Source organism: Falco naumanni, chromosome 5 (genome assembly GCF_017639655.2).
Source record: "Falco naumanni isolate bFalNau1 chromosome 5, bFalNau1.pat, whole genome shotgun sequence".
Classification (NCBI taxonomy): Eukaryota; Metazoa; Chordata; class Aves; order Falconiformes; family Falconidae; genus Falco; species Falco naumanni.
Window position 1 is genome coordinate 28457761 of NC_054058.1, and position 24949 is coordinate 28482709.

General features: G+C 39.5%; 1 protein-coding gene across 2 annotated transcripts in view; it reads left to right on the top strand.

Moving 5' to 3' along the window:
- The window catches only part of BRAF (B-Raf proto-oncogene, serine/threonine kinase), an 87957-nt gene that overhangs the window by 25832 nt on the left and 37176 nt on the right, over nucleotides 1-24949 (top strand). For both annotated transcript variants that reach the window (XM_040593903.1, XM_040593904.1), the window contains exons 3-7: nucleotides 1101-1364; nucleotides 18043-18146; nucleotides 18882-18984; nucleotides 20276-20424; nucleotides 21562-21681. In XM_040593903.1, the coding sequence (XP_040449837.1) occupies nucleotides 1101-1364; nucleotides 18043-18146; nucleotides 18882-18984; nucleotides 20276-20424; nucleotides 21562-21681 (740 nt within the window). The remainder of the gene's footprint in view (nucleotides 1-1100; nucleotides 1365-18042; nucleotides 18147-18881; nucleotides 18985-20275; nucleotides 20425-21561; nucleotides 21682-24949) is intronic.

The window sequence follows — 24949 nt, forward strand, 5'->3', positions numbered from 1 at the left end:
TTTACATAGGTCCGTTCTGATGGATTCTGAACTTCCATGAAAAAGATTGGGCCAACCATTGTTTACTTGACAAAACCAGCCTGGGTTAGGTGAACCTGCGCATACAACCCAGATAAATAAATTAATAGTAAAATGTAAACAAAAATAATAAAAAAAGTTGTGGCAGCACTACTGAATGCTGGTTATTTTTTCTCATAAGTTTAATATTTTTTTTCCCCATGCAGACCCCGCAACCCTGCAGACTTCTTCGTCAGTTCAGGTCTCCTGTAACTTTAGTTAGCAACAAAGTTGATGGAAACAAATATATACCAATTACATATTTGTACTATCGTTTGGCAGTATTGTTTAACTTGGCTATATTTAATAAAAACATAACAGGCAAATTTAATGTTACTGATTTTTATTTCTTTAAGAAACTTGGTCAATGAGTAATCACATTAATTTGATTTTCCACCAAGTTTATGTATAAACTCATACAGATGTTAAAAAATTATTTCAAAGGATCACTTTTACATGTTTATGAATGACTTTGTAATACTGCAAACTCGTACTCTGTAATACTACAAAATAGTTGGGCAAACATAGTTGTATTCTAACTGAAATAGTTTTTTATATTATTTACAATGAAAGAACAGGACCAGAGGTGAAGGATGGTGAGCAATGAGCTAGGTTGGTTGTCAGATACAGATGGTAAAAAGCAGATTTCAGCTTTCTCTTTATTATTGCCCGAGATATATTTAACTGTAGCACAGTATTTCGGCAATGCAGCTAACATAGGTTACAAAGGTTGCTCTCTTCTTTAAAGTAGTTTTAAATTAGACAGTGCAGGTGTGTTGAAACTGTGAATTATGATTTCTTTTATCTTTGTATATATTTAATCTACTAAAGAGTTGGTTGTTGGTTCAGAATGTTTAATTTAATGAACTGAAAGCCATTTCTTCTTTGCATCCTACTGAAAAATTTGACCCTATCATTTTGTTCATATTCCTGGGAAATTTGAGTTAGTTTAGAATGAGTTTATTTCATGATCATTCTGAATTTAGATTTCTGTTTTTGTCTGAGGTTACTACATCATTAAAATAGCTGCTCTTCCTTCACAGGCCTATGAAGAATACACCAGCAAACTAGATGCTTTACAGCAGAGAGAACAGCAGTTATTGGAATCCATGGGGAATGGAACTGATTTCTCTGTCTCAAGTTCAGCTTCAACAGACACAGTTGCATCATCTTCCTCTTCTAGCCTCTCTGTAGCACCTTCATCCCTTTCAGTTTATCAAAACCCTGCTGATATGTCACGGAATAACCCTAAGTCTCCACAGAAGCCTATTGTTAGAGTCTTCCTGCCCAACAAGCAAAGGACTGTGGTGAGTCAGTTTCTATTCACATACTTGTAACCTCAGTATTTCCTGTATCTCTCTCCCTCTGTATGTAAAACTTAATTTAGGAGCTGAAAAAATACCTGTGTAGAGGTCAAAGAGGTGTCATGATCACTGTTTGTGCTCTGCCACACTTGTTTTGATACGTTGAATGTTTTCTACAAGTTAAACACAAAGATGTCCATTATAGCAATAATACAGAATAAAAACCTTTCAGTTTTGTAACAACAAAGATACTTCAAGAATTTTTTTTTTTTCCCAAATCAGCTTTCTTGGATAAACAGTTATTACTGTTTTACAGTGGTTAGGAGGGGGCAAGAAGCTATGTTTCTTGTATTATACAAAATTGTTGAATAGCTTAACAGGGCAAGATTGGGGAAAGTTTTCTATGTCAGTTACTAGCAGCAGTGAACGCTTTAGAGCAAGTCCCAGCTTCCTGCATCTAAGGAGGGCTGCACAGAATTGCTTGGGTTTTGGTTGGTTGTTTTTCTTCCTCCCTACTCAGTGTGGTGAGTGTTTCATGTTGGGACCTTGATGCTATGAGGCCCTATGTAGAGAACTGGCTAGAGGAGGGACATAGTCGCTGTTAGGAAGGTCAAGAAGTGCTGCCCGCAGACTGCTTAGAACCTGTTATTTATCGGTTTTGACAATGTTGCAGTGATTCCTGCAGTCATGGAAGAAGAGTTGACTTTTTGCTGGCTATTTAATTGTCCCTTATAAGCAGGATTTTCTGATCGGATAAGAGCTACCCATTGAAGAACTTCTGATATGTGCTTTACCATAATATACTGCAAACATATATGTGAAATTACTGACAAGCCATAGTCTAGGCTCTGTTTTGCAAGGTGGTGCATACCCTTCACTTAAAAGGGGAGTTGTGGTTCCAGAGAAAGTGGGAAAATAATGTCCATCCCTCCCCTTCCCCAGTCCCACTGAACAAAAGAGATCATAAGACTTAGTATGAAGAATAGATTAAAGGACAGTTGTTTTAATCTGAATTTTTTTCTTAATACTGCTTAATCGTTAAACATGTGGTTAAAGACTGTAAGTAGTATTTGGGTTTCAACCTAGAGAATGGAGGTTTGGTAATGTCAGCTTTGGCATCTGAAGATTTAATGACGGCAGTGCAGAGGTACATTCTTAAGCAAGGTGATCTTGTTGTCTGCCTGCGAGGTATAGCTAGGCACGTAGTACTACCTGCATTGTGAAATTTGGTTGCTGCAAAGGTGTCGCAGCACTAGCAAAACTAGCCGGCTGTAACAAGGCTTTTACCATCACATACCAGGTTAACTTCAATAAGTAGCTCCCGTGCCTTGCCCTTGCACAGCCACCGATCCCCCGCAGAGTTTCAAAAGTTTATCTACTGTCCGTGCTGTTTCTTCATTCTCTTCAGGCCAGTCCACCCTGCTTCTTGCCTCTGCTGCATCCAGCCTCTTCCTTCTCTAGGCTCCTCTTCCAGCCAGCCTCTCCTCATCCAGGCCCCTTTGTTCTCCCAGGGCCTCTCCTACATCTGGGGTGCATGCACTCTCTCCTCCCTCTGCTTCTTCTGGCTTTCTCTTCATCCAGAGCTCCTCTTCTATACCCCTTAGAGCTATTTAACTACTTAGCAGGAACCAGCCACAGCTGCACATTATCCACATCAGCCAACCCACTGCCCCTGAAGCCAGCCCACAGCTGTATATTATCAATGTTAATTAACCTGCCTTCATTCCTTTACAATTACTCTACACGAAGGTACTGGATTTTGGAGAGGCTCTGGATTTGTCTTCGTGTGTTCTGGCCCACTCTATCTAGCTATTGTAGCCACAGCCCCTGTGATGGTGTTGTCCCAAAGGTTGTTTTTGTTTCTTTCCTGTAGTGGGTCACAGTATATCACTTCCTGCCTTGTTCAGTGTATTTCCTTTTCAGTCTCTCCTATGTGTTATCTCACCCTCTTCTCTAAGCCGTATAGTACCTCATCTACCATATTATTCTGCTCCTTTAACTCTCCTGCTCTTTTTCACCTCCTCTTCAATTGTTTTAAAGGAAGTGTGGTAAGGCTTTTCTTAAGTCTGAGCTCTGTTTTACTTTTGAAAGAATCATTTTCTATAAAGAATAGTTTGTAATTACGGAATATACTACATCAAACTTGTAGGCAAGAATGCGGGGGTTTTTTTGATGTTGAAGTGTGTGTATGTCACTAAGTTTAAATTATTTCTGAATAAGTAAATCTGATTTCAAGTTAGGAAAGAGACAACTGAATTTCAGTGTGAACTAAGTAGCAAAATTTTCAGCCAGTACAGAACTGTCTTGCTTCATCTGAGACAGTTTCGTGCATGTTGCTGGTCCATTTTAATCAAAGCAAAACAAGTTGTCTTCAACCATCTTTAAGTTCTTAAGCAATAGTAACAGATCAGCTTGGTATGCTCAACATGTGTGAGACTGTGCTTTGCCAGACTAGCATTTCTTCTCACTTTTACCCCTAAGCTTTGGGGTTTTTGGAGGATGTTGCGATTCTGTGGTATGTCACGCTCCTTAGGAGCTTGCAGATTTAACTAGGGAGGTTAAAGTTCAAGAGTGCCAGCTTGTCTTGTCATGCCTTGACTATAAAGGTTAACTTTCTAGCTTGAGTAGGTGTTGTCATTTAAGGAAGGAATTGTAGCACTTAGCAGTATACTCAGTGACAGCCTGCAGGGCAATAGAGGTTTTTTCCAGCACTGAATCTGGACGTTCTTCCTTGGCTGTGAGAGGCAAATGTGGTTTAATTTGGGTGTAGTCAGGGAGAGGCTCTTGCTCCTGTCCCCAGGTCTCTACCAGAGTCTTACCAGTCTAGCCCTGCAGCTTGTTTCTAGCTTGCTAAATGTGGGATACTAAGAATAAAGCTTCAGGAAGATCTGTAGTCTTGTGCTGTGGTAATTTAAAAAAAAAGGAAAAGGGGGAAAAAAAGTGTGGTACCAACAGAAGAGTAGGAGACGGGCTAGTGGTGGAAGGAAGGTGCAAGTCCCTTTATCTCAGATCTGATGTGAGTTTGTAGATGCCTTTACATAAAGAAACAGACAGATGCTTGCAGATGCATGGAGGTATGAGCTACACATATGGAATTACTGGCTAGAAACTCAGGTTGACGGGATTTAGTTTCATATGCTGTATAGCAAGGTGGAGGTTGGCTCCAGTTCTGCTAGGAGAGACCTGTTTTTGATTGAATTTGTTATTCTAAATAAGCAATTGGAAATACATACTTGGGTCTGGTCAGCTGGTACTGCAAGCTGACTTCTTTTTACTTCAGTTTTACATACTGCTTGGATCTAGTTGTGTTGCTGGATTGCACTTTTTTTTTTTAGACCTAGTAAGTTAACTCTGGTTTGGAGGTTGGAAATAGTACTTACAGGAACTCCTAGTGTTGGGGTTATTGGCCTTGGAGCTGAAGGTAATTTCTCTGAAACCTCAAACTGCTCATGTTACTGAGAAAGTAATTCCTTGTATGGCAACTCTTCATGTAGTTACTCTGTTTTCAATATTTATTGATCCTACATGTAGTCTGTTGAAAACTAAGGGAATTCCAGTAGCAAACCCAATTCAGAAGGAATTGTAGTTACAGTGCAGTTTTAACTGCCAGTAGTCAGATGATAGGCTGCTAGCCTAAAACGCACCTAGCAGTTTTCAGTGGACACTGAGATTACTTGATGCAGTAGGCTTCCTTTGTTCTCTCAGTGGATAGAAAGCATTGCACACATTTCAGTTTTCCTTCATAACCCGTGGGTTTAAAAACAGGCGTCTTGTGTCTCATTTGTGCCCGTTAACTGAGCCATGTGCTTACGTAGCCGTGGTGGTAGTTTAGGGTTTTCAAGTATTACTCAGATGTGATGGGTTGAAGCAGGAGGGAGATTCCTTGTGAAAATACATGGTACCTGCCACTAGAGCCTCCTCCCTGCCCAAGTCGCCGTATGGCTGTTAAAATAAAGATAAAATGTGTCCTACAACCAAGTGCATAGCTGGGAGAGAAGAGATGTTGGAAGTTGCAGTGTTGCACGAAGCTTCCCCCCACCCCAACCTTAACTGCTTTCAATTAATATCTACTTCTGAAAGAAATCTTTTTTAGTATCACAATATTTTCAGTCTCTGCCTGCAACCACAGACCCACTTCAGGAGCAGAGAAGCTTGTCAGATACTAGAGTGACCTTGTTTATCTGGGAATGCAGTTAACAGTTCTTAAACTGACTTAATTTGAAGTGACTGAAATTCAGTTGGTAATGGAGAACCAATGTCCGTATTTATCCTTGATCATACGCTGCAGCAGTCCCAAGTACTGCAGCAGCCTTCTGCTACTTGTTTGGAGCTGTTAAAAACACAGGAAAGGGCGGGGGGCGAGGGGGATATACTTACATTTTTGGCTAGCAACTGCATTGTTACTTGAGTTGTCTGTGGTTTTTGTTTACTAGTAGTATTGTTTGTGTATAGGATCCAGCAAATAGATCTGTTTGAGTTGGCCCCAGTTAGAAATACAATGTGAGGAGACTGGAATAACAAGGAAGTGAGAACACATTGATCTGATCAGTGTAAGTGATTTTGGTGCATAGGTCGTGTAGGTGATGTCGTTTCTTTGTATGTGTTCAGATAAAGCAGTGTGCTGGATGAAGTTTTTCCTAGTGTAGGAAAAGGTTTGAAGGTGCTTCCTGGAAAGCATAGCCAGTACATGGTAGAGCCCACTGCTCCTGATCAGTTATCAGTTGAAGTCAGCATCTTGATTCAGCCAGCAACACAGCAAGGTTAGAGCATAACTTCTTTTGAAATCAAATCCAAGTAGCTGGCATGGTTAGTTGGAGGGGAATCAATGAATAAGTACTGTCATGAATAGAAGATTGTTTTCCTCTGTAGTCAGCCTGGGAAGGGATGAAGAGAAGTTTCCTTCTCTGAACAACCTTCTAGAAAAACCACAGATTGTTTGCTGTTCTCTAGAGGGGGGGTAAGTGTTTATCACCAATAATGCAGAGAGATAAATGCCTGAAATACATATACTTCCTCTTTCCTTAGCGGCATGGTTCAACTAGCAAGTTAAATGTCTTTTGGAGAAACATTCGGCATAAATGTGACCAGGATAAGTCTGTGCGGGTGGGTTTGTTTTGTTTTGTTCTAGGCCAGAGAGAGGGATGTTGAAATAATAAAAGTGCAAGATGGTAAAAGTCTACCTAAGATCATCAGTTGTTTTGCAGAACAAATTGATGAGGCTTATCCAAACTGTGGGTGGGAGAATTTAGGGGGAAATTAGTTTAAAGCTTGTTTGGGTTGGGAATCTGAATGGCTGTAGGGTGGATAGTTAACAGAACTGCTAATTAAGGGAGAGCTTTTGGATGGGAGAGAGAGGTAAGAACTCTGACCTTCAGCTGGCTGCTGGAAGTCTGGGAGATTATGTTAAATGTTGAGGCTTGCTTTTGGTGCAATGGAGATAGTCTTGAATGGGACGTGGATGATAGTGTGTCAGCATAAAAACATAGGTTATGTTTACCAGTGAGATTTCTGAGGGAATGCATGGGAGCAAGAAGAGAACACAGCCTTGTGGGATGTTTAGATAATTGTGTTGTTGGTTAGGATTATTTTTTTTCCTCCAGATTATATGACTGTATGATTGAAGTTGCAAGCCGAGAGAGAAAAGAAACAGAAGGCAACACTCATACACATTAACAGAAAGACACACACAGCTGGTGGTTGGGAAGGGGTGGTAATGCAAGGAGAATAAGGATTAATAAGTGATCCAGAGGTATGGGAAGAAGTCATTAAGGATCTCAATCAGTTTAATGTAAGAGGTAGAAGCCAGTGGAGAAGTTTTAAACTAACTAAAAAAGAGGAGTTCCAGGCAATGAGCATAAACAGCTTTCTGTGAGTGTAAAGATTACAGGAATATGGTATTTGCATGTAGGACAAAATTTGAGCATTTTTGGGGATTGCTTCTAGTTGTGTGATTATTTTTTTTCGCCTTTTTTTTTCTGTGAGGGTTTGGGGCAGGATTTGTTTTTTGAGCACTTGGGTGAAGTGTCTTTGGGACTGCCAATTTTAAACTGATAAGCTTGGGATGAGGAAAAAGTCCCCATTCTGAATTGCAAGGACTCTACCAATTTTTGCCTTCCTCTGTAAAAGCTGACAAAAAAGTTAATATTATTTAGAAATTTCATCTACTGAATTGCTTGTTTACTGTAGACCATAAGACATCAGTAAGGCTTTTTAGACAGGTTTCATGTGGCACATCAGTTGCAGCTGGTCCCTTGCAGGAAAGCATTTTGAGAATGGAATAAACGTTTTGTGGATGTATCTGGAGTGTCTCTCTGTCACCGTGAAAGAGTACAAGAATAGGGCAGGCATGTATGATACTTTCCCCAAGTAGTCTTCCAAATTGACCCATTTGTCACTCAGGAGTCTTATGAGTGTAAGCGTTTTCTGTTTGGAAACCCTCTGTCCAGTCTCCATTAAACCTACATGATGAATAGTAGAAATTTGTGTCTTGGGGTAAGGAACTCCGCAGGCACAGTTACATGGGGTGTGAGGTAATTATATTCTGTGTTGGTCTGTAAATCTGCTACATGCTAGCTCTCTAACTTTATACTGAAGGAAATAAAGGCTTCTGAGAAAGGCCATTTAATACAAGGCCTGGTATGGAAACAGATAGCTAAAACTAGTCATAACTGCACGGAGGAACAGTCTTAGGAGATTTCTGATGTTGTAGTGAAGTTTAGTAGGAAAGAAGATAATGTGGTAGGGGGGCTTCTAACTCAAGTACTTTATGAACAAGATGGTATAACTTGCTTCTCTTAGTAGCCCTGAGTGATTTTGATTACCCAAGAAATCTCTTCCAGCCAAGTACTTACAGTGTGGGAAGAAACAGTCTGAAAGCAGATGAGCAGTGCTCAATGATGGTATGCTGGATTGGGGAAAACTAGAAAATTGGTGTTTAGGTACAAGAAATGATGGGCAGTTGAAATGCATCAGGTGGTGAGGTTTCTTGCTCTTAATCTCTACGTAGCCTGTTGCTGTCTGCTGTACACTTCTAGGTTCCAGAGGAGACATTTGCTTCTTGTCTTCTGGCTGTGTTGGTGGAGTGGCTGTGAGGGTGGTACGGAGTCTCTGCTGCTCTGTTCAGCAAGTTCTTTGCAGTTCCAGCACCTGCTTTCTGCGAGCATGAACCAGGAGTGAATTTGTTTGTTTTGAATTTCACTTCTGTCTGTAGTGGTCTGAGTAGTGACAGTGAAACAGGGGTGGGGGAAGCAGCAGGTGCTTCTTAGCTTTGGGAAAGCTTGGTGGCCTCCAAGTACTTCAGCTGTCTGCAGATTCAGGACAGGATCAAAATAAATCACTGTGTTTTCAGGATAGGATCAAATCATTGTGTGTTTTCACCTAGCATGAAGTATAAAAACTTCTATGACAGCTTCTAAACAAACAATAACTCTTTGGTAAAAAAATTTCCCTTTCTTCTGTGTTCAACTATAGAAGATTGTGTGGGGTTTTTTGGTTGCCTTTTTTAAGTTAATTTGTGTAAAAGCTTAGCATAAATTTGGATCAGGAAAGCTCTTTTCCAATTTGTTATGTGTTGATATGCTTCATAAAGTGTCATAGTTACATATGTATTAGAAAGTTAATGAAAGTTCTCAATATGCAAATGTGAGACTGGGTTTTTAAAAGAGAGAATTTGTATTTTTAAGATTTGCAGAAACTAAATAAAATTGTGAATGCTGTGCATGGGGACAACTCTTATTTCAGGTTTCTCACTCTTGTCACACCTTGATTAATTAGTACATCTACCTTTTAATTAGAGAAGTGATCATGTGGTCTTCTCTGCAGTCAAGAAGACTGAAAGAATCAGATATTTTTACCTTACCTAAATTCTTAGCATAAATTAATTCATCATGCATGCACAACTGGGATCCTTCAAATGTTCTGGGTTTGAATCTGGTATTCAATGCGTTTCTTTTGACTTAAGGTCTGCATCTTGCTTTCTGCAGTTTATGCTGTTGAGTTTGTGCCTCAAGCTTACCGCATGGTAAGCACTGGATTTCTATAGGCATCCAAGCTGTCCTACCAGTTTCACTTGTCAAGTGTAAGGGAAATTCAGAGAAGGGATGTTCAGGCAGCTGAACAAACTAGTTTCTTGCTTTTAATTACACACCTGGTTTAACATGATGAGGTTTTCTAATAAAAAACAATTAAAAATTCCCATGCCATATCAAACATGCAGCAGAAATAGAGCTTATTTATAGCCTATGCCATTGGATGCTTGCTGAATGTATCTGAATGCTTTGGAATTGTATGCATCATGTGAACCGGTCTGGTAGAATGAAGTAAATGGTAGTTTACTTTCAAGTAAACTTCACTTGAATTTTTATTTTTTTTTAATGCTTTGATCATCTAGGAGAGCTATTAACCAACCTGTCCTATTGCTGAAAGGCAAAATCAAGTCAGACTTAAGTTATCAGTTTTCATTGGGAAGAAATTTATGGAAGACCTCTTTTAGACTGTCAGTAAGCAAACAAAATTCTATTCTATCACACGAGTTGTACAATGATATAGACCCTACAGCTACCATGAGTAAGTCCTTCGTGTCTAGGAAAGCCTGAAGAATGTGTCTTTGGGCCATGTTCAGTGAATCAAGGCAAACAGCAGTGCTACAGCAGACTGTACTGGTGTTCGGCTTGAGCGGAGGTAATTTTCTTCACAGCAGCTTGTATAGTGCTGTGGTTTAAGACTCGTGACCAAAACAGTGCTGACGACACAGCAGTGTGTTAGCTGTTGCTGAGCAGTGCTTGCACAGGGTCAGGGCCTTCCCTGTTTCCTGTTGCCCTGCCAGCAAGTAGGCTGAGGAGGGGACAATGGGAACAGCTGACCCCAACTGACCAAAGGGATATTCCATGCCATATAACATCATCCTCTCCAATAAAAAGGAGGGAAGTTTTTCCAAAGTTGCTATTGCTCATGGACTGGCTGGGCACCAGTCTGCAGGTGGTGAGTGACTGCTTCTGCATCACTAGGAAAAATTTTCCCTTCTTTTTTTTCTTTCACTTACTAAATTGTCTTTATCTCAACCCAGGAGTTTTCTTGCTTTTATCCTTCCTCTTCTCCCATCCCACTGAGTAAGGAGTGAGCAAGCAGCTGGGTGGTACTTAGCTGCGTGCTGGGGTTAACCCACCACACAGGCTAACCTCAGTGTTGGATAAATTCAAAGTAAATTATTCTCTTTTCAACACATACTAATCTACTTCAATTTTATTGACATACAGTCTTAGTTTGCAAAGTCAAACAATATTGAAAACTTGCCATTAAAAAATTGATGGCTTGTGGCCTGGAATGCCTCGTGCAACATTGATCACTGCTTTTTAAGAGTATTCCTCGAGTAAGGTCAGCTTAGTGATTTCTTAAGAGATGCAAAGTCTGTTTGTAGAAACTAGTGGATGGTAGAGGAAAATATTGTTTGGAGTGTGTTTCCTCTACCTCAGGATGTGCTAGGCAGACACCTGATGGATTGCAGGTCACAAATCTGAAAAAAATTGGAAAAAATGTTTTAATTCCATGTCTAGTAGTAAGTCATACATAAATTAATGGCTTCTTTTATTGTTTAAGTAAACTAAATATTTGTAGAGAATGCATGTACTACCTGGAGATGGAAGTTTCCATTTGGGTTTAGGATCAGTTGCAACAGTTTAGAGAGGGGTGTGAGTTCTCACCTTTCTGCAGTAGTTTCTGCCCCCCTGCCTTTAAGTGTCAGGAGAGTGATCATTTGAGGCAGGATACTGCACAAGTAGACTCTGCATCTGACCTGTTAGAAAGATTTATTTAAACTATTTTGTGACTTACATTTCTAATGCGTTTGGGCTTTGGTTTGGAGAGCAGCCAGCTGACTTTTTCATCACTTGAACAGAAACCTCAAGGTCCTGTTTTTTTATTCCCGTATAGTGGCTGTGGATATTTTTCTAGACGAGCATTTCTCAAAATGTAAATTTAGACTCTAAAAGTCTAAAGCGATATTTTCCAAACTTTTTTTTTATTAGTGGGTCACTGTCAGTCTTCACAACTTCTAGCACTGGTATTCACCCTAAGATTTTAAGGTGGCGATCCTGCTGTCTACTATCACCTTATAAATGATCAGTGTTCTTCTCAATAGTCTGGGAGGTGTCCCTCAAAAGCTTAAAAAATGACAGCGGAGGCTGCTGTTGACTAGGCACTGCAGGTTTAATCCAGTGCGGTTTAGTGATGGTATACTCGAGAGAAAACAGTTCTGTATTGACATATATCAGTCCATTGTGTTCTGCAAATGAGTACCCCTTAACTGCGTTGGAGGTGTGAGTGAGTGCTGGTCACCAACGTGTTTGTAAGTTGAATGGGGATGCATTTGATGGAATGGTAACAGTTTTGTGAAATGGATAGATTCTGTTCAGCTTCCCTTGGAAACAAGATTTAACGCGATGGAATTGTCTCCCATTTGCCTTATTAATGCGGTCCACTGAGAATGTGTATTCTTGAATGCTGCTTTCTCCTGGAAGCTGGTCAGAGCTTCATGCCCTGAAGTCCACACAGCTGTGTCTGAAAGCCGTGTTCTTCATTTCACAGAGGATGTGATGTTTAGTATCATCTTATGTCCGCTTTGCCACAGAGAGGGTTAATTGTATCTGTTAGTGCTGTAAAAAGTGGGTGACTGTTTTGGTTAAACAATTTGTCCTTCATATCTAAGATGAGAAACTAAATGTGGATCTCATGTTAGGTTTTCTGGTAAAAATCCAAACATGTCGGAAGACAAAACTAGTTATTTGGCCAAAAGATAGCTTAGCTTATTTCTCTCCCAACACACTGAATTCTGTGCGCATGTTGCTGGCAATTTTTAGTCATACAGGTAGCAGGGGGGACAAAAGTGTGATCTTTCAAGGTGTATGTGTTGAGGTAAGTCAGTCAGTACTTTAAAGTGATAGTTCAAAATCCATACTACTTGGAATATTCTCGCTATTGTACCCAGTACTCTGTTCTGTTTAGAATTTTTATGAAGCTCTAATGGTGAAGTAAGCTGAACTACAGTGCTAGGCTGAGGAAAAAACAGAACCAGCTGTTTTTGAAAAGTATAAGACAAACTATTCAGAGTGGTTCAGCCTTTCAGAGAATACCTTTGCATTGATTTTTGAAGTGCTTCTTAGTGTCTTCAGTCTCTTCACTGCTGTAAAATATTGGAAACTGCAGTAGTGTAAGGAAGCTTTTTTAACTCGGTGAGTCTATGCCAGTTTCTGCTCTGATGTTAGAAGAGTGATGTAAGGGTTATTTAGAGATGTAGCCCTGAATTTCTTACTGAATCGGGAATGACCTGATTTACAGAAATAAATGATTTATGCGTTGGTTAAATGCTTGTGGCTGCAGTACTAAATATGTATCAGCAATGTTGTTATGAATACTTACTGTCCATAGAAATATTTTACATGAATAAATGAAATGAGAAAATTAAGTGCTATAGTTCTGTTTAACCTGTCTACGTAGTAAGACTGCTTCGAGAACTTTTGTAATCTGGAATAATTTTCATTTGTTTCCTTGGGAATTCACATTTGCAAAGTTGAGCACGTGTTTTGGTGTCTTCCTGAATCGCTACTTGCCTGATTCAAGATGCACAAGTAAATTACTTCCTCTGGTATGTTATTAAGCTACGCACTGAATACATCTTGCGGTCTGTATTGGCAGCTTCTGTACTATTCCTTAGTATTGGACAGCCCATACTGTTTCATGCTCTTCGCTTTTGAAAGTGGTTTGCTAAATCAACTTTCAAATTGTTATGAAAACCTAAACATTTTTTGATATACGAATCTTAGGTATATAAGCAACTTAAAAAGAAAATCCTTAGCAATTACTGGAAACAGATCCCCTGATTCAGTAGCATGAATTTCTAGGAGGTGACTGTTGTGAAACATATCTAGATTCCCTCAGTTAGAAAACAGAGGAATCAAAGGGTAATGGATGGACATGGACAAAATGGGTTTGCAATAATATTAGGCATTCTTTGTTTCAGTAAAATGCAAACTTTGTTCAATTTACTGGATTACAGTCATATGGTTGTGTATTTTAGAGGAGATCAGAAATTTTCTCATGAGGAACCAACTGTCAAAAAAACCCACTGATGTGATTCAGTTAAAATGCTCTGTGGGAATCCTGTCAAAACTCTTGATGGAATTGATAAACCCACTTTGGGTGCCTGCCTGCGTGCCATGGGTCCTGGAGGCAGCCTGGGGGCTCAGCGGGTTGGGGGGCTGTGCTGTGCCAGGGCTCCTGCTCCGTGTGCTCCCAGGCTACAGGGCCACATGCTCTCCCTCTGGCTGGGGGTGAGTAGGAAGCTGTTCTGAAATGTCTGCTTTGGGAAGGCTATCTGTTAGCTGGAAAAAAATAATTTGTTTTGGGGGGTTTATTTAGATTGAGTCGCTCTCCAAATAACTTTTTTGGAGCAGGATTCTTCTTTAACTCTGACGTGATTTGTGTGCAAGAAGAAGATGGGGGATTGCAGGAAGGAGAGGTTTTAGAGGGAATGCTTTGCAGGGTGAGGTTTTTGCTTTACAGCAGGCACTGGTAGGGACTGAAGGAGGGGGCTGAAGGGCTACATGCACAGATGGTGATAGACCGTACTGTACCAGTCTGGGAAAATGATTAATCAATACTACAGGGATTTATTCTAGTATTTAGTTCTTTTAATTTAGCCTTATGTTTCTCTGCTCAAGAGTTCTGTAAGAGAATGTTCTAAATGTGATGCTGATTCAGGATCCTGGTAATTTTTGAAAGTAATCAAAACAGTTGCCTAACTGTTTAACTGGATCTTGGTGCAAACGGCGGTGAAGAGATCAAATGTTCTATCTGTGTTTCTAATTGGAAGTTGCATAAATATGGGTTGGATTTTAGTGTAGTGGACTTAGGGAAGTAACACTAAGGAACAGCAAATGGTAAGTGGCACATTTTTCATAGTCCTGTTGCACTTGCATTGCTGTAGGCAACCTTTAATCTGACACTTCCCAAGTTTTGAGCGCTTGCCTTGCTGACTTGGTTGAACTCTTAAAGGGAAGCCTGTAATTCATAAATCTTGTTTTCAGCAAAATTTAAAAGCAAAAAGAAATTAAAATTTCCCTTGACATGGCATTACTTACGCCAGTGTAATTCATTCAGAGAGCTGGAACTTTTAGGCTCCTAATGCAGATCTTTGCTTCATGAGGTACTGGAGGATGTTATCGCCCTTTATGGAGAATCAGTGCTGGAGGAAGAAAACGTCTTCCAGTGAACATAAGGCTCCTTCCCTTTTTCTCTTCATCTCTTCTTTAATGTTAGTTACCCTTCTACTGCATGGCTTTTCCTCCTTGTCCTGTTCCGTTCAGTGACTTGGGTCTTGATTTTACCACCCTGGTTTCTTTTAATGCTTATTGCCTTAAAGTTTTTTGCCGAAGCTTGAACCTCTCCCTCTATGCTTAGTTCTAACGCTTCTCTTCGGCACTCACTCCCTTCCCCCTGGTGCTCCTTGTCCAAAATGAGCCATCTTTTCTCCTAATCACAGTATGCCTGTTCAGCACGTGCCTTCATTGCCTCCTCAGCTATTTCAACCAGTTCTCCCCTACCTGGTAGTTTATCCTATCTGTTTCCTACCCTCTGCCTCATGTAGCTCTTCAGTCTGTCTTCCCTCTGTCTTGCTTGGTTGTTTCCCACCAACCTGCTGATAGCAGTGCCTTCTCCCAGTATACACATGCTTTTCTGGGTCGGTTCTTAAGTTTGTCCTGTGTCTTTGTTCCCATTTCTCCTTCATACCCAACCGCTTTCCTGGCTCTCTTCATTCCCCTTTTCCCCCCACGGTTTGTCTGTCACCTCTCAGTATTTGGATGTCTTTTTCCACTGTGGATATCACTGATGAAGTAACTGAGGGTGCTGGAAAGGTAGACCTGAAGTGTCTGTGGGAGCTCTACCTCGATCCAGCAGGAGCCTTGGAGGAGAAATAGCCTTGAGCTGAAAAACGCTTGCTGCATCAGAATGGCTCATGATTGCTGCTGTTGTGTGGGAGGTTGGAGTACACCTCTGAAATCCTCAAAGATTTTAATTGAATTTTAAAGAATTTTAAGAATTAAGAATTTAAGAAAAAATACTTACTCTGTATTTTTAAATATATATACTGGAGGCAGGGAGAAATTGTCACCCAACACTGAGGGGGCAGACAGGTTCTTTCAGGGATCCTTGGCAGAATGATGATGGCACTAAATCATAGCTGCAATTAAAGCTTTATTTTCTCAACAGGATATTATGATTAGTATAGCACAGAATTTATGATTAGAATGGCACAGGTTTTCGACAAGCAGAATCAATATTGTACAATTTATAAGTAGTGTAATGCAGAATTTATAATACAATTTATCATCTGGACCTTCTGCAGATGAAGTTAAATATTTAATATATGGTTTGCTGTATCAATAGAACAGTCATAATCTAGACTTGAAATTCATGTAAAAGAATACGAGTCGCTCTCTCAATCTTTGGAGGAAGCAGAGGGTGATGGAGGCATCCCTGGCCACTGGCAGGTCCCGGGTCTCACTGTCCAGCAGCAGCTCCAATCCATGTTCCTTTCTTAGGACTGGTAACTGCTTGGGTTTATGGACAGTGCTCTGGGTGCTGTTACGCTTCCCTGTTCTGTGCTGGGGCCATCGCCACTGCCTGGTGGCCCTGGGTACCTGCGACCTTCAAGGCCAGCAGGGGAAGGAGTTCATCAGCCTGACACCCAGGAACCTTGAGATGAGGGGGAGGGGAAGAAGAAATCTGTTTGTCGAATTGGTTCTCAGGGCCTTCAGGGCCTGATAGTGAGGGGAAAGAGAATGCATATGTTGGCCCACTTGGTCACAGAGAATGGCTCTTGCCTCATAAAATGGCGCTAGTTATGCTAACCACGTTGCCAGGGGTCGGGAGGACAGGGAACTGGTCACAGAATGACCCTGCGAACAGTTGGTTTCAGTGTGGACAACTAGTTTGGTAGAGACTTGAGCAACAGAGGACTGTACTGAGTTTTACAGTGGAAGGTAGTTGACTGTATTGATGAAAATAGGCGCTCCCAGACTCTCTCTTAATACTTGTGACAGGTATTAGTTAACAATTATGGCTATTTTATGCTGGAGGAATGACCTAAAAGTGATTGAAAGCCACAGTGTTAACTTCTAGGATGGGAAGAAGTTACTTAGATTAATAAAAAGATGCATTTAGAAGTAATGGAATGCGTAAAACCAGGTCACTTAAGGCTGAATATCAAGACTGTAAAGCAGTATGCTATGGGATGTTTTTTCCAAGGAATTAGTAGAAATCCTCTTTTTTTAAAATGTTTGTGTTGACCACGTGAAATGCACAAATATCCTGTAAGAAGCACTCCATATTTATGGGAGGAAGGTTGTGAAACAAAATATTCCTTTTATTTGTCTCTTCTGAGAGAGCATATGTTTGAGTTCTAGAAACGCAATATATAGCATAACCTCAAGTGGTGTTCACAAAGCTCCTTGAAATAGACTGCTGCTTTTCACTGTGATCCTTAAGTAGGACATAGGGCCTCTAAATACCCATGGAAATTTAAGTGCAAGGAGCAAAAACTAGGCTCCAATCCAAAGCCAGTTGAAGCTGATTAAGAGACTGCTTTTGGCTACTGAGGGCTCTGGCTTAGGCCACTAGCAAGCTAGAAGTCCCAGGTATTCAGAGAGACCTTTTTAGTTAAGTCTGTGAGTTTTTCTCTTGATTCATGTTCGAGGTGCTGTCCATGATTGTAGGAGATGTCCCAGTGTGTATACCACCTAGTGTTACATATTTTCACTATTGAGTTCTAGAAATAGTAAATCGTTTATACTCAACACCTTAACTACACTTAATCACCAGATTATGTATTGTTCTGTTTTTATGGCTTGACACTGTATACTATTAAATCACAAGTATACCTAGAGATAATATACTAATTCCTATAGGAAATGCCTACAGCTAGAATAGAGGCAAGGAAAATATCTTTACTTTGCATAGTTTGTGGTTCTTTGGCTAGTTTTAGTGTGCTCCTCCATACTTCACGTCCTGTTAGATATTTAAACTTTTCAAATAGTGAAACAGAAGAGAGGAATATGTTTTTCAGATAGGAAGTGTCTGTAGAGTTGCAATTGTAAGTTAAACTGAAAGGAGAAGGTTTGTCTGATTCAGATGATGGTTTTGTTTTACTTGTTTGCATGCTTATCTTCTATTTTAGAAACAGAAAATAAAATATTTACATTTTATCATAATGGTATTTTCAGTGCAGTCAAATTAGTTCTTTTATTTAAATTCCACTTGGTATATGGTATAACTTTGCAGCTTGGCCTGAACTTTTTATAATGTGCATAGTTATTAGCTATCTGTGTGCTGTGTCTCCACTTTCTTCAAGTTGAGAAGAGTTGGAAGTTTGGAGTTGGGTAAAGATTTCGTTCCAAATGTTAATAGAAATGTAGAGCTTGTTCTCCCTTCTAGCTGAGCTATATTGCTTATATACTATTCACCAATAAAATTCTTCACAGTACAAAAACATTTTGAAAAATTCTTACCAAGCATTCTGTAAAACATCATGAAAAGTAAGTTTAACACTTGAGGGTCAAAATGTTCGCATTGGTTTGGGGGGATAAGTTAGAACTTGTTTTAATTGATTTCTTTTATATTTGACTTCTAGGTTCCAGCAAGGTGTGGAGTGACAGTCCGAGACAGCCTAAAGAAAGCTCTGATGATGAGAGGTCTTATTCCAGAATGCTGTGCTGTTTACAGAATACAAGATGGGTATGGTTTGTGTGTGATGGTTTTTGCTCTTAGGATCTCGTCTTGGAGTTACCCAGTATGGCCGATTCTATCCAGCATTGTGGAAGTTGTTTTCAAAGTTCAGAATGATACTTTGCACTAAAGCAATTTGTGCCTTGAAGACATGTCGAAAAAGAATGGCAAACACCTAGAAAAAGATTTAATCGCTTCAAGAATAGGTATAATATAGAATAATATGGGCTTATAGACTGCTGGCAAAACACTTGTTAATCAAACTTGTACTAGCCAAACAAGTATTAAATAGGTTTGTTAACTTTTTGGTTTTATTTGATTTGGTTATGGTGCATTCATAGCTGAATATAGAGTTCCTATGGAAGGAAAAAAAAATTGAGTTTCCAGCCCTGAAAAGTTTGTAGATTATCTTACTGCATAAAATTGGCCATCTCTTTGGAACTCTTACAGAACAGGTACTTTCGCAAGCACTTCATTTGATTAGAAAGGTATCTGTCACCTTGGAACCAAGGAATCGGGCACTACTGGAGCTGATTGGAAAAGTGCATTTTTCTCATGCAGTCTATCCAGGGAAGCTGTGCTCTCCTTGGTATGTGCTGAGCTTAATGTCTTGCCTTTGAAGTTTCCTGCAGTTAGAGACTGGGTAGCAAGCCCCCACACTTTCTACCTGGCCTTACATCTTCAGCAGGGAGACACGTAAGGGCTTGTGTGCTGGTGCTAATGAAAGGCTTATTTACACTTTAGAGAGAAGAAGCCAATTGGCTGGGACACTGACATTTCCTGGCTCACGGGAGAGGAGTTGCATGTGGAAGTCTTGGAGAATGTGCCACTCACAACACACAATTTTGTATGTACTGTTTTTTATGAAATGTTGAGTAGGGTTAAATCAACTTTGTACTTTGGAATTCAGATTAACAATTTTGAATAATATTTTGTATCTGTAGGATGTGGTGGGGGTTGCAAATGGACTTTTTAATCACAATAGCTTAAGTGAATTAGAATTGTAATTGAAATAAGTGATGTTAGTGCTTGATTGCCCTTAAAACTTTCACATATGGATGGAATACACCCTCTAAAATCTATAAATGTAGGGGGTTTAAATCAGCACTGCATTGCAGAGCTGTAATAATAATCTACTATTTTTGTATTGCTGTATCTATAAAATGTATTCTGGGCCTCCCTGCTGGCTCTGCAGCAGCAATTAACTAATGAACTAACTATTCCCAGAGCGGAGCTGACATCATCAATGATGCTAGTGCACAAATATGTTTTGACCTGATAAGGCACCAAGTAAATGGAAGCTGCTAAACAGAATCCATCTAAACAGTTCCAGCTACATACAAAATCCTGGAAATAATGTTTGTCACATTGAGAAGAAAGACCTTTTATTTAGATTAAAAAAAAACAACAAAATTCTGTTTGCAAGCTGCTTGATCTGTTTCACTCAAACAAGCTAATTTATCTATGGCTAGTCACGTGAAAGTCTAGTAGATTTAACTTTTTTTATATGCTTTTGAAATTTTGATTATTACATGTAGTAATACAACTACTAGAATGTGTTTTAATGCCAAGTATTGCTGAATTTGAAAATTAAACTAAATCATTTCCCCCCCATAATATGGGGATAAAGTGTTCACCCTTTTGTGATTTAAAATGTTTCTGAGTTTCAGTAGTCAAAATTACAACTGTAGATGTAACCTTACATAGAAACCATGCATATAAGCTGTATGTGTATTTCAAGTCCTGTGAGTGTTGGATAGAAATGTCATTTAGCTCCTGGAAAAATTAGAAGATGAGATAATCTTTCAGCAGCTTTTCTTTTTATAGGTTGTATCCAATTAAATTCTGAATGTTTGTCTCTAGCATAATAGTGCACTGTTTTGCTTCAGATTTGTTGCTGCTCTTCTTACTGCTAATGAAGTGAAGCATTAATTCCAATAAACAGTTGAAAGAAAATTTTAATGCATGAAGACTGTTTCAAAAAGGAAACAACCTTTTATGTAAATCTGTTTGATACATGAAACTGTAACTCCAGCATCAAAAAAGAGGCTTGTAAGTCTGTTTGAGGGAGGTAAAAGCAAACAGCCTATCTTAGGCTCACAGAAGGGCACTAATTGTGATTATTTTTGACAATATAGGTACGAAAAACATTCTTCACGTTAGCGTTTTGCGACTTTTGTCGAAAGCTGCTTTTCCAGGGATTCCGGTGCCAGACATGTGGCTACAAATTTCACCAGCGCTGTAGTACGGAAGTGCCACTGATGTGTGTTAATTATGACCAACTTGAGTAAGTAATCACAATTGGTTTTAAAGTTGCGCCATTTATTAAGCTTACAGCTGCCAGTGATTTCTTATGTTAAATCTGTAATTCAGGAAGTCAGAGAAGGTGCCTGAAAAAATATAGGAGTTCAGCTGTTCTTGTGAGACTGCATAATTTGTATTCGTTCTGTGCTAGCTCAGACAACAAGTTCATATTTTTTTGCTGGACTATGAAATGCTTTCTTTGAAGCATGAACGGGGTGGCTGAACACTTGACTGTATCAGACAGACTTCTCTTTGTTCACAGTTGTTATTCTTAGTCAAAACTGCTTCTTTATTACGTGATGGCTAGGGCCCTCTTTAAATGTTTAGATGTGGGTTTAAATGGGGGTTTATTCTCTTCAACCTGAGAAAAACTGTTGAGACATTAGTTCAATATGGTGAAATTGCAGTTGGTTTTACAGTGATTAAAACCAAATCCATTAGTGGGTTTGGTGCTTAGGTAAGAAACATAAAAGAGAATGTCCCAAACAGTCATGTGTTCTTGAATTTAATTATTGATCTATTTGTGTAAGTCTTTGATGTAGGTTAAGGATCTGGTATAAGCTGGCTCTGTGTTCCATTTGATTAGTTTCAGCAGAGTCTATTAGGTCTTTTAAATAGACTTTTATATAAGGAATCATTTAAGATGTTAGGTTTTCCCCCAAGAATAAATGTAATTTCTGCTTATGCTGGTATTTGTAACTGTTTCCTTGGGCATCCCTGGATTTTGTGCTCGGGGCTTATGGATAACATAGTTCTATCCATTTGGCATTTGGTTTTTGGCATTGTATCAGTGCAAACATTAAAATAAGTTTGTGTGCTCAACATAGAAGTATACATAGTACATTCTTGGAGCCAGATGTTTGCAATTTCAACCAAAAGATTAAAAAGTTACTTTCTGCAAAGGTGTGTTTAAGGGATAATCTTTTGATCCTTTCTCAAAGTAGTAATATTTTTAATCTTGCAGATTAGTGTGTTAGTGTAGTCTTTATTTTAAAATTTAGAATTTGATGGGGGGGGGGATTTGGGTTTTTTTTTCTTCTTTCAATCTTTGAGTGTTACATTGTGAAGCTTCTGGGTTTTGCACAAGTTAGGTTGTTTTTGTTTTGTTCTTGCCTCACAGTTTGCTGTTTGTCTCCAAGTTCTTTGAACATCACCCCATACCACAGGAGGAGGCCCCCTTAGGAGAGACCACCCCAGCATCTGGATCGTACCCCTCAGTGCCCCCCACAGATTCTGTTGGGTATGACCTTATTCCTGCTGTTTAATAACATTTCAGTATTACATGCTTAGAAACACTCAAAATACTACTTTGCAACTCTCTGCATTTTTGTAATCTGGCTTGCCATGCAAATATAATCACCTGTGCTTAACTTCAAAGAAGTGAATGTTTTCATTCACATGAATGATATACATTAGTCATGAGCCGAAGTTAAACATGTGCATAAGCATCTGTAGAATTGGGGCTTTAACTGTTAAACTGATTTCTTCTGCATGGTAGATTTGACCTGGTCTAAACTGGAAAGATTTTATACTTAAAAGTTAATACAAGCCAAAACTATATCCTCACAAATTCTTTCAGTTTGTGTTATCAAACTACAATTTATTTGCCTTGAAGTAACATTGACATACCTCTGTTTCAGAGTAAGCCACGCCACTATAAGATCAGTGTGAGCAGATGTCAATTGCAGGTTCATAATACTGCTTCAGTAGTTTTTCCACATACCTATTGCTTTAGTAATGTCCACACTAGCTGTCTCCCTCCTGTTTAGATGTTGAGATATAGCATCTTTTGCGGCAGACCCAGGTTTTGTAAAATTAGACTTCTAAAACTGACTACAACCTCCATCCCCTATATTTGCAACAAAGATTCTGGACCCTCTATGAAGAGACAAGTGATCATACCTAGATTATGTTCCCAGTAGCTGGGAGATCACTGACACCACCCAGCATTAGATAGTTGAACAAATCTCCAGGAAAGAGCAACTCAAGGATGTGTGTCAAAGTCAAGAAACCTGATGCAGATTTATTAAGAACACTAAATACAAAAGCCTTCAGAAAAACATTCCTAGGACATATGTGCTGCATGGAGATGAAGTGAATTTGGCAGAGAGGCTCTCATGGAATAGCAAGCATTGTGCCCAAACTAAAGCAGAAACCGAGCTGGAAGCTACGCAGACACCTGTGGACACTGACTAGAAGAGAAATTCCCTGAACAGTCGAGACTATTTTATGAAAGATCAAATACTATGCTTCCCAGGAAAACAGATTAACAGTCCTGCAGAGGGAACCTCATTTGGTAAGTACAAAGAGAGGTAATGTTATTATTTATACTGTTTCGTGCAGATTCAAGTAAATTTCAAAAGTGCCTCTTCCAGGTAGTGGATGTTGCCTTTATATCCCATGGCTGTTAGTAGAGCACGCTGTGGGCAAGGCTGCTGTTGTGGTTCTCTAAGATAAGTGGGCTCTGCCTTTCTCATGTTACAGCTGAAATTATAACCAGGCTAGAACTATTAACCTGGGAAGGAACTTATTCATACCAACTGTGTTAAATGCCTGTGAATGCCAAAGGCGTTTTACAGCCCCAATGCTAATATTGGTACACGCTGAATTTTCCTACTTCTCAATTGCCTACCTCCTATTTGTGCTTTCTTACCAGTTTATGAGGATACAAGAAGGATGGATTATCTTAATTGATACATGTACTACTTCAGGCAGTTTTAATTCTGTGAGGTAAAAACAGAAACGAAAAAATTGGGAACAAATCTGGTTAATGCCTGGAGGTTTTGAAATTCACATATATAAAATTTTATCATTTAAGTGTACTTGCCAGTTAAGCGTAAGGAGTTTTCCTGAGTGTTGCATCTGTAAATGTTTGTGGTTACAGGAGCTGTAAAAGGTTTCTAGCTTTCTGCTTTTTTTCCTTGCTGTACACTTCTTTGTTAAAGCAAAAAAAAAAAAAAGGCGTACATCATGCCTTCAAAATTCTGTTTATTTTGAAAATGGTTTGTGATTATCAGCTGGTGTTCATAACTAGTATGCATGTTACAAAGTCACACAATTTTCTGCAAACATCTGTGTTTGTAGTATTTCCTTTCCAGAAGCACCTCAAATGCTATTGCATGAGCATATAGCACTGTCCTTACCTTTCTCCAGTTATCCTTTTGCCTTTCTTTAATAACACTTCTCTGCTTTTTAAAGACATAATTGTGGAAATATTAATTTCTCTGATTTTTTTTTTAAGAAAAAAATGCTGGCCTTTTCTATAAAAACATATACTTACCCACAGTTTTGTTAAAGGGTGCTGCTACAGTATGAGACAACAGCTCAACTGGAATTAAAAAAAAAACAAACTTACATTTTGAGGTTATCCTGTCTGGGGAAGGATTAGGGGATTGAAATTTGAGAGCTGGGCAGCGGGATTGCAAATATGAGGAACTAGCGCTTTATTAACACTTACTAGTTCAATAATTGTTCCTTTGATTTCTCTGTTCTCCTAGCATCTTGCATGGCACAGCCCACAGAGGAAGGGATGTTACTAATCGATTGGTAAACATGAGGAAAGAGAAGGCAAGCATCCTTCTTCATCTTTAGCCTTTTGAAGGGATTCCAGCAGCAGGCAAAGTGCCCAAAGAAAGGAAGAGTTTTTGTTGCAAGACAAGCTCAAGAGCAAAGGCGTGTGTGACATGCTGAGAAATTGTCAAGGGATCAAATGGAGAAGTTGGAAAGAGAAAGGGACATAATGGAAGAGACCATTGGACATGATGCAAAAGCTGCTAAACATGCTGGAGAACTTTGTTTCACATTGCTCATGTGTGACATCCTAAAGCAATCCAGTCCTGTAGCCTTTCATTCTTCCAACTGTAAGCCATAGACTGTCTCCCTCCGAACATTCCACCCCAAGACAAGGGAGCACATATGGTCCCACCTTCAGATTTCTGAACCCCTTACAAAAATGTGTCCAGCCTCCACATTAGGTTTTTTGTCCCATTTTAATTCTTTCAGTTTGCACTATCCTGTTGTGCCAAAGCAGTCATTTTAGTTATAATCTGCACTTAACTGGAAAGAATTATTAAGTGCAGGTCTCCCTAATAATAGCCATTTGTAATAAAATTGAAGTACGCAAACTGTATAGAACACATTGTATTCATTTCATTCATTGCACTATCATAAAGTTTCCTTTGTATCTTTGCTCGTAAAATACGAGCACAGGATTTCGATGAACCCAGTTCCCAGGACCTTGCAGAGCTATGAAAAGGGGAGAGATTAGCTATTCAAAATGTTCTGGAGTTGTCTTTTTCAACTTCCATCTGTTCTCTCTGATGTGATGTTGGGCAACACTCAGCAAACTCATGAGGCAGGTACTATAGCAGGGTAAGTAGCCTGTGGAGTGGGAGGTAAGGGGCGCATGGTTGGACTGAAATAGCACCGAGGCAGGTAGGACTCAGTGGAGACTGAAAGTGGCTGCTTTGCTTGAGGCAGAGCACTGCTACTGAGCAGGCTGGCCACAT